The 17,571-nt window shown below is 41.2% G+C and overlaps 1 protein-coding gene across 2 annotated transcripts in view; it reads left to right on the top strand.

The window, feature by feature from the left end:
- The window catches only part of HYCC2 (hyccin PI4KA lipid kinase complex subunit 2), a 49,794-nt gene that overhangs the window by 12,804 nt on the left and 19,419 nt on the right, over positions 1 to 17,571 (top strand). For both annotated transcript variants that reach the window (XM_083709206.1, XM_083709207.1), the window contains exons 3-10: positions 7,765 to 7,861; positions 9,867 to 9,944; positions 10,895 to 10,996; positions 11,382 to 11,561; positions 14,092 to 14,172; positions 14,385 to 14,500; positions 15,890 to 15,985; positions 17,249 to 17,365. In XM_083709206.1, the coding sequence (XP_083565332.1) occupies positions 9,894 to 9,944; positions 10,895 to 10,996; positions 11,382 to 11,561; positions 14,092 to 14,172; positions 14,385 to 14,500; positions 15,890 to 15,985; positions 17,249 to 17,365 (743 nt within the window). In that variant the 5' untranslated portion in view covers positions 7,765 to 7,861; positions 9,867 to 9,893. The remainder of the gene's footprint in view (positions 1 to 7,764; positions 7,862 to 9,866; positions 9,945 to 10,894; positions 10,997 to 11,381; positions 11,562 to 14,091; positions 14,173 to 14,384; positions 14,501 to 15,889; positions 15,986 to 17,248; positions 17,366 to 17,571) is intronic.

The following is a 17,571-nucleotide window of genomic DNA, read 5'->3' as shown; positions in this document are numbered from 1 at the left end:
AGCATTTGAACTTTAATTTTAAAAAGCTAGCAATTTCCTTCAGCAGTTAGCAATGCTGTCAGCTGCTTACATACTATTTATACTGCTTGCAGCAGCTGGAAACTATATTGCTCAATAAAAGGTGCTGTATATTTCTTACTTCTAGAGATTTCTGCAGGTTCTGTCTCAAAAACTCTGAAAATGGATGGAAATTAAGAGAAGGATCAGGTCATACTCCTAGTAAGAGCAAGTATTGCGATGCTCACTTCATGCTCTTTTTCCTTTTGACTGAATCAGACACCCATGACACCAGCCTCAAAGGAAGATAAATTTGGTTGAGGTGCCTGTTTTGGGAGCTTCTTTTCTCCCTAAACAGATCCTAGCTTATGTTGGGATCCTTAAGCATTATATAGGACAATGGACTGCTTCACTTCTGTGTAATTTACACCTTAAATCTGAAATGAGCAGGTGAGTTGTGAGAAAGACCCAATAAACGTGGTTATGAAAAAGGTTCCTGTCTGTCACTTTCTGTTTTAACATTCTTTTTAATCTTCTATCTGTTCCGTTTATATTTTAATGTTGACTAACTACTGAATAATCATTTTTGGCACAGTCCTCCTTGTTAACATTACTCATGCACATATGGTGACTTCTCTTAGGTAATGTGCAAAACCACTGATCTACTCGAGCTAGATTGTTCGAGATACGTTTGTATAAGAGAACCCAAAGCTGAGCATCTTGATTTTCCTAAAATAGCTACACAAATGTGTATTTCCTTGAAGCATTTCAGAGCTGTTCCATGGTAACATAATGTTGTTGCCATTATAGTTGCCAGCTTAACCCTATTCAGAGTCTGGTCTCAATGATAGTTTTAGCTGGACAGTAGTGCTTATATAGTGAAAAGCAAGTAAAATAAGACAGTAGACTGAAAATCCAGCAGATATACTCTGCCCTTTCTATGTTTCTATTAGGAAATTTTCTGATAGGTCTTGTTAATTTGGCCCAACCCTTCCTTGGGTCAAGGCCTATTTTGATTGGCATTGTCAAAACAAAAGGCATTTATTTTCTAAACTGGGATTTGCGAAATAGTCGTCTGCTTCACTGCATTTCTACTCACAGAAGAGGAACCTTACTGTCTTTGTGTGCTTGTGGCATGGACTGTATATTTACAGGTATCTGTGCACATGGGATAACTCCGTGCCAGACTGCTCTACAAGTTGAGACACGTATAAGTTCTTTCCATGTTAGTGGTGTTCTAACACTCCAGAGAATAGAAATTGTAATGTAGAATAGAAATTGTAATGTAGAATGTGTACCTCTTAGGTGTCGAACACACTCCAACACACACTCATCATAACATTGTTGGCCAGTGTTTTATGTTGTTATTTTTTTTAATTGCTTGTGTGGCTTTTGGGGAACTGTACAAAGTGCACATGAACTGGAGAACAAATAGGCATGTGCATAGCAGTGTATGAAAGGGCAGTCTTAGGAGTCTTGCTCAGTAATGAGAGATTTTTGTCGTTGTTACTGCTGCATCCGCTTATAAATTGATGGGAGCAGGAAGAAGTAGGCTACTCAAAACAGAATGGCTCTCTGACTTTCTTCTTCTTCTTACCTGGAAACTTGGAGGGAAGTCTTCCACATTTTAAAAGCATTTTGTCTTTACACTTAATGTAGCTTAGCAGATGAACTTGACAAGGACAGAAATTCTTTTATCAGGAAATGAAAACTGACCTGGAATGGGAAACTGCATGTGTTAGGAACAGAGAAAAGTCAGATTTTTATTTGAACAAGGCAATCTTTAGTGTTGGATTTAGCATAAGAGAAGCCAAACCTGTTATATAGGAGCTGACGAAAGATGGATTGGAAATCTGTCTCGCTTTGCGTCGGTTGAGCTATCACACAGTAACTGACGAATGTTTCAGGTTTAGTGTAGGATGACTGCATGATGTTGTTTCTAGGGAAACTGGTGGTGGGAGCATGTAAAAAGGTAAGAAAATATGTTCTCAGGACAAACGCTTAAACGAGTTGGCTTATGAGCTTTTTGTATTTATTGTTATGCCTTTTCAGCTGTTTCTTCAGCCTCCAGAGCTTTTGGGTGATGCACTGCATTCTTCAGAACACTGTATATATTAAAACTGTATTCTTAGAACATCTTCAGTGAATGTCTTTATATCTAGATATTATGAGGTAGAGATTTAGGGGCTGAACTGTGTGGTAGCCATGTTTACTGATTATACCAAATTGCCCAGGGTTTTTAAAACAAAAAAGGGGTTACAGAGAACTCCCGATAGGATTGCTCCAAACTGGATGAATAGGCAGTGAAATGGCAAGTTGAATTCATGGTTAGCGGATATAGAGTGATGCACATTAGGGCAAAAATAAATAAATCGTAATTTCACGTTTATGCTAATAGAGTGACTGACCAGGAATGAGACCTTGGAGTCACAGTATCAGTGAAGGTGCAAGCCCTGTGTGCAGCAGCTGTGAAAAAAGCAGGTGCCATGCTAGAGATCATTAGGAAAGGGATTCAAAATAATGGTATTATACAAATCTGTGGGGGGACCACATTTGAAATAGTCTGTACAGTTCTGGTCCCCTCATCTCGAAAAGGATATTGTGGAGCTGGAAAGGGCAACCAAATGGTCAAGGGGTTGGAGATACTCCCTATGGAAAAAGGTTAAAGAACGTTTTTAGTTTAAAGAAAAGATAGAGTTGTATAGAATTATGCATGATATAGAGAAAGTGGATGGATAGGTTTTTCACCCTCAGAGGCATCCAGTAAACTGAATGTTGGAAGGTTTAGGAAAGACAAAAGGAAGTACAGGTCTTATGTGAAATTTGACTCCTTTATTTCATATTTTACAGAAACCCATTCTCTTTTTGGTATTATCTGTTACCTTTTATGTTGCAAGTAGAACAAGAAATGTCACATTTTATAGATGGACATCTGTTTAGTATAACATAACTGATTTTTGTAGATCAGGAATTGGTTGTACAGCACAGTATATGCCTTGTGGTCAGTATGCAATGTGATACATTGTTGAAGCTCCTGAGATCCTCAGTTTTTTTTTGCAACAAGTTGGTAACTTTCCTAATTGCATAGAAGAACTTGAAGTATGATAGTGTGCTGCAAAGGCTTAGGCACTAAGTTAGTAAAACGCTCTGGGTTTGTTTCCAAATAAGCTTGATTATATGGCCAGCACCGTGCTTTTGTTTATGAGAAAAGAGTAGGAAGGATCCTGTACTTTGTGCACATTAGGATTCTTTTCTGGGACTATACCAGCTGGTGAGCATGCATTTTTTGTTGCTGAATCTGAATAAGTACACATGGAACTTAACAAAAGCCACTCACCTCCCATAGAAGAAGAAGAAGAAGAAGAAGAAGAAGAAGAAGAAGAAGAAGAAGAAGAAGAAGAGTAGTTTGGATTTGATATCCCCCTTTATCACTACCCGAAGGAGTCTCAAAGCGGCTAACATTCTCCTTTCCCTTCCTCCCCCACAACAAACACTCTGTGAGGTGAGTGGGGCTGAGAGACTTCAGAGAAGTGTGACTGGCCCAAGGTCACCCAGCAGCTGCATGTGGAGGAGCGGGAAATCAAACCCGGTTCCCCAGATTACGAGTCCACCGCTCTTAACCACTACACCACACCGGCTCTCTTTGCAGATTTCAAGAATAAGCAATTAACACAGAGAACTTCTCAACACACATAATTATTATAAACTATTTAAATGAATGTGCCTGGAAAAATCATTGGCTCCAGGTCCCCCTAAGCTTCTGAATAATAGATGACTTGCATAGGAATATAAAATTAGTTTTCAATTTTCCGATTGTTGAGTTTTAGTATGAACCGAACATTGCAGCCATTCTTGGGTTAGGTGTACCAATCAGTTTTTGTTTGTCAAGGTTAGATTTCCATTGCTCCTTAGTTACTCAAATGTTTATTTGCTTGCTTTAAAAAGCCTGAATGGGTCTTACTTGAAGTGTGCAGTGTCTTTGTTCAGAACCTTAGCTGCAAGACTCTTCGAGTGCTGTGACAAGATGCCCTTTTGATTTGATGTATATGTACTACTGAGATCTTTTTTTTTAGTTGTAGTCATGTTGCAACATGCTCATCTCTAGTCCAGGTAGCTATCTGACAGGTGGTTGTAATTTCAGCCGCTATGCTAGAATTTCTTGTCTCTTAAGTAAATAAAAAAAGTTGTTAGATAACAACAGGATATATCTTATGATGTACATTCTTTCAGTTTTAGTAAAATATTACAGCTTGGCTGAGTTTTTATTATAATTGCTAAATTGGTTTTAGCATGTGTTATTTTGCTGTCTGTGCAGCAGTTTTGTGGCAGCTTTTTGGGACTGGGAGGGCCCTTGTAGAAAGACAAACAACTATTGTTCTAACTGGACCCTTTCGCAGGACTATGCATTATTGCTCTTTCTTCCTATCTCACTGTTGGAGCAAGCAGGAATGATGTATGTCTGCCACAAACATAGCTACTTCTCTGATGGGAATTTTTTTGAAGATCCATGGTGTGTGCCATTACAACATTTCTCCTGCGTTCCACTTTCCTGGTTGTAAACCCCATAGAACTCTGTGAGACTAACTGGTTCATTAGATAGGTTCGGCCTGTGACTAGCTAAACAGAGGAGCGAAAGAGTTAGGCAGTTCAGTTCTATTTCCTAAAATTATTCCATAGCTAGTAATTACATGCTGAGGGTATGAATTGTGTTGTGTATGAGATAATCTCAAATGGTTGAGGTGCTGCAAAGTGTCCATGCTTTGTGCAGTCAGCTTACTTCAAATGTGGATACAGGGTATCTGCTATTTTTGTAACTGTAAAGCTAGTAAGCAATAAATGCACCATCTGACAAGTTTTATGCCAACTTTATAAATAAGCCCACAAAAGTTACTATCCTGTAAAATGTTTATTAGTCTGCTGTGGGCTGGCAAAGGGAATTTTGGCCCCTCCTCCAGCAGTCCACTGCATTTCTAGCCAGGGGGACAGAGCGCTATATAGAAATTCTGTGTTTCTTTGCTATATGTGATTTATTGTCCCTCAGCCATATACTCAAATAACACACAACAGAACACACATATACACATCTCAGGATACACTGCAATAGGGGTGGAGGACTTGTAGCCTACATGTCTGTCTTGATCTGCCGGGGCCCACCTGTCAATCCATGTGAAGAACATACTGGCAAAGCAGAACTCTTCACCTACCCCTGTGGGTCAACTTGCCAGGTAGGTATGCCTGCCCACATTTTCAGTCACCCGGTGCCATTGTGACATCAGATGATTGACAGGTGGGTGACCTGCCTTTGCCTGTCAAAGTTGGCCTGTGTAAGGGGGAAGAGATAAAAGGTTCCCCAGCCCTGCACTGCAGTGTTTTGTTGCAGGGCCACATGTTTTGGTCTGACAACTGTGGCAGACCCCAATCTCCAGAAACCACCCCAATTCCTTCCAGAGTCCAGTTTGTTGGTCTGCTTATTTTTATTACTACCATACACCATAGCCTCAGGAGACTCTCAAAGCAGCTTGCAAAAGATCACATTTAAAACGAATTGCACATATGGCCAGAAGAATGGTGACAAGTTTATTCAGACAACATTTATCCCCTCCTTGTTCATCTTGATAGGCCTTCTGGCCTTGTGTTACGGGGCAGCAGACTTGCTCAGACGCTCTGAGGCGAGTGAGGCTAAGCACCTGCTCAGGCCATGATGAAGCCAAGTCTTTCCTTGGTCTTTCCTTTGTTTGATGGGAAATGGAAAACTGAAGTATCAAATCTTTTTGCAAATCTTGGTTGAGACAAGAACACCTTACACAAGATTAACCTCCTAATGTTAAGTTGTATGTTAAAGACATCTCTTGCATAATTTGCTTATTTAGATTATTTATACCTCTCTTTCTACAAATCAGTTAATCATGACACATGTCTTTTCTTCTCTGTGTGTATTTGCAACAAGAAGCTGAAGTTGAATTTATGGTGCAGGATGACAGGCCAATATTTTCTTAATTTTGAAGTTTGACATAGCATTTCAGTATCTAATTCTTGCTAATATAAGTGGGTGGGATGGTGCTGTCTTGGTCATACAGTGGAAAGTGTGGCAGTTGGGAACAGCAATGTAGCCTAAGTTGCATACATATATCCTGAATGCATATATTCCTGCAAACCAAAATGAGATGAAATGAAATGAAATGATTAAGGCAATCAATTCTTTTGAGTGTGGGATTGCCATTTCACAGATGATTTTATGTTCAACGTTTTGGCTCGGGTACTGATACCTCCCTCCACCCCCCCAAAAATAGAATTGGAAACTTGTTCTTGAAACGATTTGATATATTCAGATTTCTAGATGCAAATTTTTAGATATTAAGCAAAGAACTGACACAGAGGACATTTTTTTGGGGGGGGGAATTCCCTGTCTTGTCAGCTCTGTTAAAAGTATTCTGCCCTTGGTACAAATGTTCTATTTTTATACTGCAATATGTTTTCTATGTTCAGACACCATAAAAGGCTCATATTGATGTCAAACTAAACCATGGTTTATCTTGATGAAGATGAGCTGCAATGAGCCATCATCTCGTGTCCTCATCTTCTCTTGCACTGTGGCCACAAGAATCTTTTACTTCTGTTTCTGATTAAACAGGCACTTGCTTCATCTGAATGCAATGGACTGTGGTTTAATTTTTGCTATGGCTTGTTTGAAACAAGCTAACTTCAAGCCGTTGGTTATGTAGCTGGCTTGTTCAACCAGCCATATTTAATCTTAACTACAGTTTAGGGACGCAGGTGGCGCTGTGGGTTAAAGCCTCAGCGCCTAGGACTTGCCGATCGAAAGGTCGGCGGTTCGAATCCCTGCGGCGGGGTGCGCTCCCGCTGCTCGGTCCCAGCGCCTGCCAACCTAGCAGTTCGAAAGCACCTCCGGGTGCAAGTAGATAAATAGGGACCACTTACCAGCGGGAAGGTAAACGGCGTTTCCGTGTGCGGCTCTGGCTCGCCAGAGCAGCGATGTCACGCTGGCCACGTGACCCGGAAGTGTCTCCGGACAGCGCTGGCCCCTGGCCTCTTAAGTGAGATGGGCGCACAACCCCAGAGTCTGTCAAGACTGGCCCGTACGGGCAGGGATACCTTTACCTTTACCTTTTTACAGTTTAGGCTTTGGATGTAAAGCTAAACTGCAATTTAATCAAAAACAGAAGCAAAAGCTTCTAGTCTTTCACCCTGAGGGAGGAAGTGAATGCACATGTGTGATGTTTGCTGTGGCTTGTTCCATTATAATAAAGTATGGTTTGTCATAATGTCTTAACCAGCATGGAATCCAAGAATCTGGGCATAGCTGTAGGCCATTTGAAGATTAAAGTAACTCCCCTTTAATATTTGCATTATATGTGCAAGAGCTCTTTGTTATGCTCATCATTAGGCCTTTTTTAGCCGAGAATATAGTTTGATATGGCAGTTCGAAAGCATGTCAAAGTGCAAATAGATAAATAGGTACTGCTCCAGCGGGAAGGTAAACGGCATTTCCGTGTGCTGCTCTGGTTCGCCAGAAGCATCTTAGTCATGCTGGCCACATGACCCAGAAGCTGTACGCTGGCTCCCTCGGCTAATAAAGCGAGATGAGCGCCGCAACCCCAGAGTCGTTCGCGACTGGACCTAACGGTCAGGGGTCCCTTTACCTTTATAGCTTGATATACAATAATGTATGTATTCATGCTTTAACATAGTTTTCACTGCATTTTATTCATTCTTTTTTAAAAGTATACTGTGTTATGTTGTTGGCAGAGCTGGTGATTATTTGAAGGACTGGCAAATGTATTCCGAAGTGGAAAATGGCAGTATTCCACCAACTTCGTTAGAGAACTAACTTATCCAAACAGAGGTAAAGTGGAACACTATATGTGCTGTTAAATGTTTCATGTCAATAAGGACAAGTTAAACAATGATGACTTGGTAACCCGTAGTTTATTCTGGTGGTGTTATGTGATAGATATTCTCCAATTTTCTTCTGGTTAACTTTGCCAGTGTTTACAAAGGACCAGTTCATACATATGGCTTGATTTCTTCTCATATTATTTGTCTTGCAGTTGAATGTGTGAGCTTGATTTCATTGAAATTGCTGAGTTTGAGTTGATGTGCAGGTGATTTTTATCTATTGGGTTGGGTCCAGAGTTCAGCACTTACAATGGGACTGGTATGAACTCTGTTCATGGTAGTTGCCTCTATGTGATTATCCAGAACACCCTTTCTCACCACATCACAGCCCAACTGCTACAGCCAAGTCACTTAACCCATAGATAATTCCCAGGGGGTGGGGACTGCTCTGGGAAGGAGGTAAGAGAGGTCAGTTGCCAGACCCATTTTGCACACTTAACTCTAGATCCAGCTCACAATATTTAATTTACACAGAAGCAAGTTGCCTCTTGATGCTGCAGTCGAGTGTTGAACATGCATATGTTCAACATAGGAAATAGGGGCAGCTCAGCTAGTGGAAATCTTAGTACATGCCAAGAACGTAGAAAAAAGAGAGAATAAGAGAAGAAGGGGAAGCTCACAGGACCACAGAGGTCACCCTTGGGAAGAAATTCAGGGAAACAAAACCCCATGAAGAATAGGGACACAATGGAAAGGCTGTGTGGGCTCCACATATGATGGTTCTAAATCAGTGAGGTAACAGGAAGAGCCCATGCTCATGACCAATTGAGAAGCTTGTAAATATTTATCTGGGTGAGGGGTTCAGAAAGGAATTGGTTCCATCTTGCCAAAACTCGCTATCTTTTCAACCTATTGTCTTAAAACTGGCATTGTTTTGATATCCTGTCTATCCCTTGCTGTTTAGTTCTCTTCCCCCCTCCTCCCTTCCCCTTGATATACGGTACATTATTCAGCCAAAGGGTCTGTAAATACAAAGATATATTTTGCTGAATTTCCAGTGTGAATGTGGCATACTACCAAGGAAGCAATAACATTAACACCTTGGCAAGATAAATCACAGAGGTTTCTTATGAACCAGCATTCTCTACAGTTCTTGACCTCTGCTTCGACTATCCTCCTTCCCCCCTACATATATATTAATTCATAAAGGAAATTCTTGTTTGTTTGTTTTTAAAAAACAGTAAAAGCAGCATTTGCCATTATAATCACTCTAATATAGGATCTCAATTATTTCTTTTCCCAGTCACTTAATAGTTGAGTTATCATGGGATTTCACATCCCAGACCTTGTGGCATAATTCTTCAAAGTGCTGTTTTCGACTCATTTTGAAAAGGCTTCTCCCAGCGCTTGCCTCTTGCAGGGGATCATCACAACCACACAGCAACAAATGGGAAACTTTAGTTTTACTACTAGTAATAGTACTGAGTGTCATGCTTATTACAAAAATAAACTGTTTGTGAATGTGAAGAGCTGGTTTTAAGACTTGAAACATTTATTTCATGTCTGTTATTTGCTGAACAGAAGTTTCACAACTTCTCAGCAACAAATAGAGGAAATAGGTATGACAACTTTTTTTAAAAAAAAAACTTCAAGAGGCTTTTGAAAACTGTTTTCGTTTGTTCCATGGCCAGGATTATCATTAGAGGATGCTATTGTCCCATGATACAGTTCAGCTTGTTCTGATTCTCTTTTCTTTGTCCTCTTATTTGGTAAGAGAACAAGCACAAGTTGTCTTGAAGAAATATCTCCTTTTCTTTTCTCTTCTCACCCCACCCCCACTCTTCAGGCACTTAAAAGCGTAATCACATATTAATCATTAGAAAGAAGGTGAAACTTAAAATAACACGCCGTTTGCTTGAGATAAAATTGCACTATGGGACATTAGAAATCTTTCTTTTTAGTATACCTTGATTACTGTGCATGTGCCTTCATTGCTGCTTTCCCTTTCAAAGGTGAAAAGGAGTAAAAGTTGTAAGAAAATGCTTGGATCAGAACGTGGGGTTGTAGAAGAATGGCTTTCGGAATTCAAGGTAAGCAAATGTGTTTTTGTTTCTTTCTTTTTTTAAAAAAGTAGGAGTTCAATATGGGTATGTCTTTAAGTTAACATCTTATATTAAAAAGCTGACAGTACCTAACTACCGAAGGCTTTTCACCAAAGCCAGACTAAATGTCTTTCCCTCTGCAGTGTTGGATGGCAGGTTGAGAGGAGTTCCCTACCAGGACAGACTTTGCTTGTGTGCTCAAGACATCGATTCCATAAATAATATTTTGTTGCATCGTGCAAAATATGAGCAGGCCAGAGCTGAACTGATAGTACCCTTGCTGGTACCTTTCCCGGGAAAATCAGAGGCTCACTATGTCAGGTTCCTACTGGAAGACCAGACAAATGCTAGAACGTTAGCAGTGGCAAAGTTTTTATCGGTGGTTGCAAGAACAAATGAGCCCTATATTCTGAACAAAATGCTTGATTAACCTGGAGGCAGGCTGTATGATTTGTGTATTGATTTGTAATGATTTGTTGGGTCTCTGGACCGCAATAAAGGTTGATTGATCTTTCTTTTTTATATAAAGAAGGTTGATATGTGTTGCAACTTCCTAGTGTAGCTGCTGGATGTAAGGTAGCATTGGGGGCCCCCAAAAACATTTCTCCCCACCACCTCAGTAGTCTGTTGCAGTCCTCTTCAACATTGTCACAAACAGGGCCTACTTTTAACTGAAACACATATTCGGGGACCCATTTCCTAATCTCTTACCATATATTTGCATGGTGGTAATGCAACCGACCTTGGATTAGACCATGACCCACTAGGGAGTGGGTCCTGACCTGCTAGTTGAAGACCAGTGGTCTGTGGAGTGCATGGAGGATCTAGGCCTGGATTGCCTTAACAGGATTGGGGCCAGTGCATTTCTTTCTTTCTAGTCAGAGAGGCCAGTGTTTATAAGCCACCCATTCTTGACACTGCTGTATTTCTTCTCCTAGGCATTACCTGAAATGCAAATATCCAGTTATGCAGCAACACTTCACCGGAAGAAAGCATTGGTTCCAGCTCTTTATAAGGTCATTCAAGATCCAAATAATGAGGTATGAGACAGCCAAATTACCCTTAATACAAATAATGTTGTTTTTAAGAGCTTCCTAATTGCCGTTCCATTACCTAACTAGTACGAGCAAAACTCTGTTTCCATCTTTCCTGCATTAGTTTGCTTCAGTGGTCTTTGACAGTTACAGAATGTTCTCCAATTGAGCACAACCAAATACAGAGTATTTTATCGTATTCGACATTGCTGCATTCCACAAAAGAGTTCTGTAAAATAATGGTTTCTTCTTACACCATTTTTATTGACTGATAAGTCAAATTGTCATTTTAGAACTGATTATTTGTACAGTGTTCCTTGGTAGACAATATTTATATATATATATATTTAATCTCTGGGGTGTCTGTGCTGGGATTATTTGTCTCCTCTAGCTTCTGGAGCCTGTCTGCCACCAGCTCTTTGAACTCTATCGTAGTTCTGAGGTTCGTCTCAAACGGTTTACGCTGCAGTTCTTGCCAGAACTAATCTGGGTTTATCTGCGTCTTACTGCCAGCAAAGACAGACAGAGTAACGGTTGCATTGAAGCCCTGCTTTTGGGGATTTACAACTTGGTAAGTAAGACTGATGAGAAAATGCTTGAAAAGTGCTTTGAATTTTCCCATCAATATAGAGTAAAACAAAATCAAGACACACTCTTTCACGACAGGCTATAAAGTTTCCAAAACACCTTGGACTATTTTTACAAGATCAACTCTTATTAACAATTAGGGAGTGACTTCCCCCACCCCAACCTTTTGAGTAATTCTCTAAAGGAGTGCATATCACCTAGACAGGGTGATTCTGGTTAGTACAACTGCTGATGTAGGAAAAGGAGTTCTCATTTCCTTGGCTTGGGTTGCATTCCCTTGAAATTCTTAATAGACTATTTTGACCCTTTTACAACCTCTAAAGCAGCTCTGTATGCTTTAGCTGCAAGGAAACTCCAGTTGAAAGAAATGGAAAGGATCAGAGCAGTTAGTATAAGGAATTCTTAAACAAATAATAGGCATTTTAAGGATTTTACTGTAATCTTTCTAATGGGGATTTTATATGGAAACCTCTCTGAAAGTTGTCAGGGCAAACAGCTACGGTGGATGATTCCTTGAAAGCAAGGAACTGCTTTTGGAAAGTTCAGCCGACAAATAATGTTTTTACCACAGTCTATTATTTTTGTAACAGCCTCACTTGTTTCTGTTCCATTTGCTAGTCATTGGCTTTATAGCCTTAGATACTTAAGATGTCCTAGTACCAAGGTATCATCTCATCTCATATATGAGCTTGCCTTCTCAATGGGATCAGTTGCAGAGGTTTTCCTTTGCACCCCACCAATATCAGAGGTGTGATGGGAACATGGTGCTCATGTCTAGTTTTGGGGTCCTGCCTCATCCCCTTTCTGACTGATCAACATCTCATGAATAACATTCGTTTCTGGCACGTATTTAGCTTGCCAAGCTGATGGTGCTTTCATTGGCTTTCCAGAGGACTTTGTCTAACAGATTGGCCAGTTCCGTCTTCTGGATGTGATTGCCCTCTCTGAAGGTACAAGTTTGTAGTTTGGAAGTGCTCTTGGATCCATCTCTGTCCCTTGAGGCTCAGTGGGCTTCAGTGGCTAGGAGTTCCTTTTTCCAGCTACATCTAGAGAAGGATAGCATACCCACAGTAATTCATACACTGGTAACTTCAAGACTTGCAATGTGCTCAATGTGGAGCTATCTTTGGCCCTGGTTTGGAGGCTCCACCTGGTACAGAATGTTGTGGCCAGATTTTGGTGGGGACAGACCTACCGCCAGCGCTTGTACCAGTGCTTGAAAACTTGTACTGGCTGCCCCCGTTCTATGCAACAATGTTCAGCGTTCTTGTATAGATTTACAAGACTTCCCAGCTGAGATTAGACAGGGACCTGTCAAAGACTTTTCTATTCCAACAGCCCTTTTCAGGAAGTTCTCTGTTTTGTGATTAACTTTAATTGATTTTAGCCATGGTATGCTTCCAATTTTTTTCGTGTATACCACTTTGACATTCCAGTGACTATGCAATATTTAAATAGATCAGATAACTAAATTAAACTAAATCTAAAAAAATTACACCCTGTCAGAGCAGCTTACAATCGGACAGTCTTATAATCTAAACAGATGTGGCACACAAGGAAAAAAGAGTTGGAGGGAGGAGAGGAGAAGCAAGCTCAGCCGCTAGTTTTTTAATCACACTATATATTTCTTTTTACATAGAATTTGTCTTTCTAGTGGAGCAACTCTACCCTGGAAAAACTCCCCCCACCCAGCACTGTTCATTAGATCTGGGAGCAGAGCAGGTGACAGTATCTGGGCCAAGAAGGCAGGGCTGCTCCTTGAGTACTTTTATCTATTGTTCCCAGCTGTCTGCTTTTAAAAGTTTAATTGCTTGTTCTCCCATTTTAATGTTTTTAATATTTGTTGTAAGCTGCCCTGACTAAATGGGAAGGTGGGGTATAAATAAAGGTAAAGGTACCCCTGCCCGTACGGGCCAGTCGTGTCCGACTCTAGGGTTGTGCGCCCATCTCACTTAAGAGGCCAGGGGCCAGCACTGTCCGGAGACACTTCCGGGTCACGTGGCCAGCGTGACGAAGCTGCTCTGGCGAGCCGGCACCAGCGCAGCACACGGAAACGCCGTTTACCTTCCCGCTATAAAGCGGTACCTATTTATCTACTTGCACTTAAGGGTGCTTTCGAACTGCTAGGTGGGCAGGAGCTGGGACTGGAAGACGGGAGCTCACCCCGCTGCGGGGATTCGAACCGCCGACCATGCGATCGGCAAGCCCTAGGCACTGAGGTTTTACCCACACCGCCACCCGTTTATACCCCACCCGCGTGGGGTATAAATATTAACCAGTAAACAACATAGGACTTGCAGAACTATCGAGCAAAGGCTTACAATGACTAACAGTAAAATTGTTGAAAACACAATTTTTGCCTGGATATGTTGCCTCCATATAGGCCTGGGTTTTCACTTGAAAGGCCACATTGCTTGCCACAGAGCAACCTTGGCTAATGACATGTACATTTGTTAACAAGGCATTATGATTCAAGGTAACTTGGTTTTCCGATATCTTTCTTTTCATTGCAGGAAATTGCTGACAAAGATGGGAACAATAAAGTTTTATCTTTCACCATCCCTTCCTTATCCAAGCCATCGATTTACCATGAGGTAAGGGTGTGCTTGTGCTGCCAGGCAGTTGTAATTTTAAAAAGTTTAGGCATTTCATTCTAGGAGAACTCTAAAAAGTAAATCTTAAAGCACCTTCTACACTTCTTGGTATATTGCAATAGGACGATCCTTTTAAATGCCACCATCCTATGTTTCCTCTCCTTCCTGAACGTCTGTGGTGCCTTGAAGTTTAATGTTTCATTTCTCCGCAGCCATCTACTATTGGATCCATGGCTTTGACTGAGGGAGCCCTATGTCAGCATGACCTCATCAAAGTGGTTTATAGCGACCTTCACCCTCAAAGAGAAACATTCACTGCGCAGAACAGGTAAGTAGTTGATTCACCAGAGGGTTCACTACCAGTCTGTCAACATCTTTGTAAGATATGAAGAGAAGTTTGCTTCCAGGTTTTGGAGTCTGAGATAGTTAAGCAGAGCAGATCACTGCTCGATATCTCTGGACAGTGGGCATGTTCTATTGCAGGGGTGAAGGATCCTTTTCTGACTGGCAGGCTGGATCCTAATGTCACCTACCCACTTCAACGTGGTGGTGCACCCACCTGTCAATCCCCTGAAGTCATCATGGCATCAGGTGACAAATTCAAAAGGGCTTGCGGCCAACGCTGATTGGTACCGAAAGCAAGTCCCTTTGAAGGTGTGCTTTAAATGCCTATCAGCTGATTAGGACTGACAGCTTGCCTTCAGAGGGGCTCACTGTGCCAGTGCACCTTGAATTGAAATCGATTGAAATGGACAAAGCGGGCTTGTAGCAAGCCCTTGGAAGTGCGCTGTCAGTTGTGGTGTGGGACTCCCTAGTTTGGCCTGTCCCGTTGGGACTTGCTGTCAGCACCAATCAGAAGCTATCAGAAGTGCACGTCAATTTCCCAGTTGCTCATTTGACGTCTTTATAGGTGTGTTGGCAGCTGGTGGTGTGGTTTGGGGAAAAAATCCATGTGGGCCAAATTAGATGGGTTGCCATTTCTTCCTGCCTGTTCTAATGGGTGCCTTATAATATACAATTTCTTCTGAATGCTTTTATTTAATTGATATTAGACTGTGCCCCATGCCTTTGTAGAAGTTTGTGTAATTATTAAATTGTTAAACTTTAACATACAGTAGTACTTTGGGTTACAAACTTAATTCGTTCCGGAGGTCTGCTCTTAACAGAAACCGTTCTTAACCTAAGGCACGCTTTCGCTAATGGGGCCTCCCGCTGCCGCTGCGCCACCAGCGCACGATTTCCATTCTCATCCTGAGGCAAAGTTCACAACCCGGAGCAACTACTTCCGGGTTAGGAGAGTTTGTAACCCGGAGCATTTGTAACTCGAAGTACCACTGTATTTGATTTGTGGCCACTTGTGTGACATCCATGAAAAGCATTCTTTCCATTTTAGACCTTGCAAACCTTAGTAATTCATGACCTGAATGCAAACTTTCTAGCACATCTGTGGCTTCTAGTTTTACTTTGGGTGCTCTGTGTAAAGGAACTGAAGAATCTGGATGCCTCTCTTAGCTTAACATTTTTGCTGTATGAGAACCGATTATTCTATTGAGCTTTTTAAGCCTTGCAACACTTCTATGCCAAACCCCAAAAGAATGAAGTCAAAGAGGTGTACTCTCAGCTAATATTCTCCTGTTAGAGAGTTCTGTTAATGGGTCTATTTTTTAAGAGGTGAGACTGCCGTTTTTAGTCTCATGTTCATCTTTTCTGTGTTTAGGTTTGAGGTGCTGAGTTTTCTTATGCTGTGTTACAACTCTGCAATTGTCTATATGCCTGCCTCTTCCTATCAGTCACTTTGCAGGATGGGTTCCAGGTGAGAATCATACACTTGACATCGTTGAGAAAAATGTTTTCTCCCAGGTTTGTTTTTTTAAAAAAAACAGTTATGCAAAGAAAGAAAAGGTTCAAGTCTCACATGTTATTACCATTACATTTGACTTAAAATTTAAAGACCTAGATCTGTTTCTTACAGGATTAGCAATCTGTGACCCTATTTTGTGTGTGATAACTTAAGGTGGTGTATTCTTTTTTTATGGGAGGCTTGGAAATGGGATGAGATCACATTTTTTTCTAAACATACTTTGAGAACCCTGTTTTTACTAGGTATTCAAAAGTAGATTTTGGAGCATCCCGGTTTCCCTCCAGCAGTTCCCAGGCTCTGAGCCTTCTTCCCTTGGGTGTTCCCAAGTGGTTCCTCCCACTATCATTACACTGCATCCAACCAATCCATGACTGTTAGATATGTCTGAAGGGCTGCATTTGTCCCCTAAGGGTATAGCATATATGAAACAAGTTGCTACTTTAAGAAATGTATGGGTTAGAGAAATGATGTCATTGGCACCCACTATATCCCTCTTAGGATCCTTTTAGTGAGAAAGGGGCACCCATGCTGCATAAAGGATCCTCATAGGAGAGCATGGATTTGGATTCCATGGTCTCCCATCAGATCCCTTTAGGTTCCATTTCTGTTAAAATTGATCATTTTGATTAATACGAGGTCTTGGATTTGACGGGATGACAAATTTCCAGTGCTGGGCCTACCCATAGTTAGCTGTTACATGTGTGTTAGCCACAGTTAGAGCAGTGCCTCCAGATGTTGGACTCCAGTTCCCATTTCCCTTTATTGGTCATGCTGGCTAGGGCTGATGGGTGCAGGGGTCCAAAAACATCTGGCGCGTCATAGATTCCCCACCCTTGACTTAGAGCAATAAAGTAAGAATGTCAATTAGAAGGGGATTGGCAATTTCCTTGTTCCTCATTCAGGTGTTTCCCAGGAACAGAAACTGGGTTGACCTTGTGTTATGATTAGAGAGGTATTTTTCTTATCTCTAGCTTCCCAAGTGTCATTATGTATTACATTTTCTTGATTTATTCCCATAAAAAAAATCTTCCCCAGCGATAGGGAGGAAATGAAGGATTCTACCCATCACCCTTCCATTTTAGTCAGGTAGCTTTTTTGGGAGGGGGGGAGCTAGAACTAGAATTGATTACAATATGTAATTGACAGTATGAAAACTTGTTTACTCAAAATGTTCGTTAGATCAGGATTTCATAAATGCTCTTAATGTTTTGCCAGACTCTGTGTGAGTGGGTTTCCACGGCAACATGAGAAATGCTGGAAGGAAGATTGTGGCCGAGTGGTACTGGATCCTGACTTCATGGTGCAGCTGCTCACTGGTGTCTATTATGCTGTGTAAGTATTCAAAGTCTGGACAAGGAAGAGCTCTCTATTTTTAGCTGGATCAGAATATATTTACCTTTTTCCTGTCATCTAGCTGCTGAGGCACTGAGTACTCCTTTATTACCTATTTTTTTTCCTAAGACTGGCCATTTTAGTTAGTTAGCATCTTGTAAATACCTTATCAGCCTAGCGTAGCAATCATATGCATGTCTACTCAG

Source organism: Podarcis gaigeae, assembly GCF_964106915.1.
Source record: "Podarcis gaigeae genome assembly, chromosome: 1".
NCBI classification, from domain to species: Eukaryota; Metazoa; Chordata; class Lepidosauria; order Squamata; family Lacertidae; genus Podarcis; species Podarcis gaigeae.
This window is presented reverse-complemented; position numbering and strand designations above follow the sequence as displayed.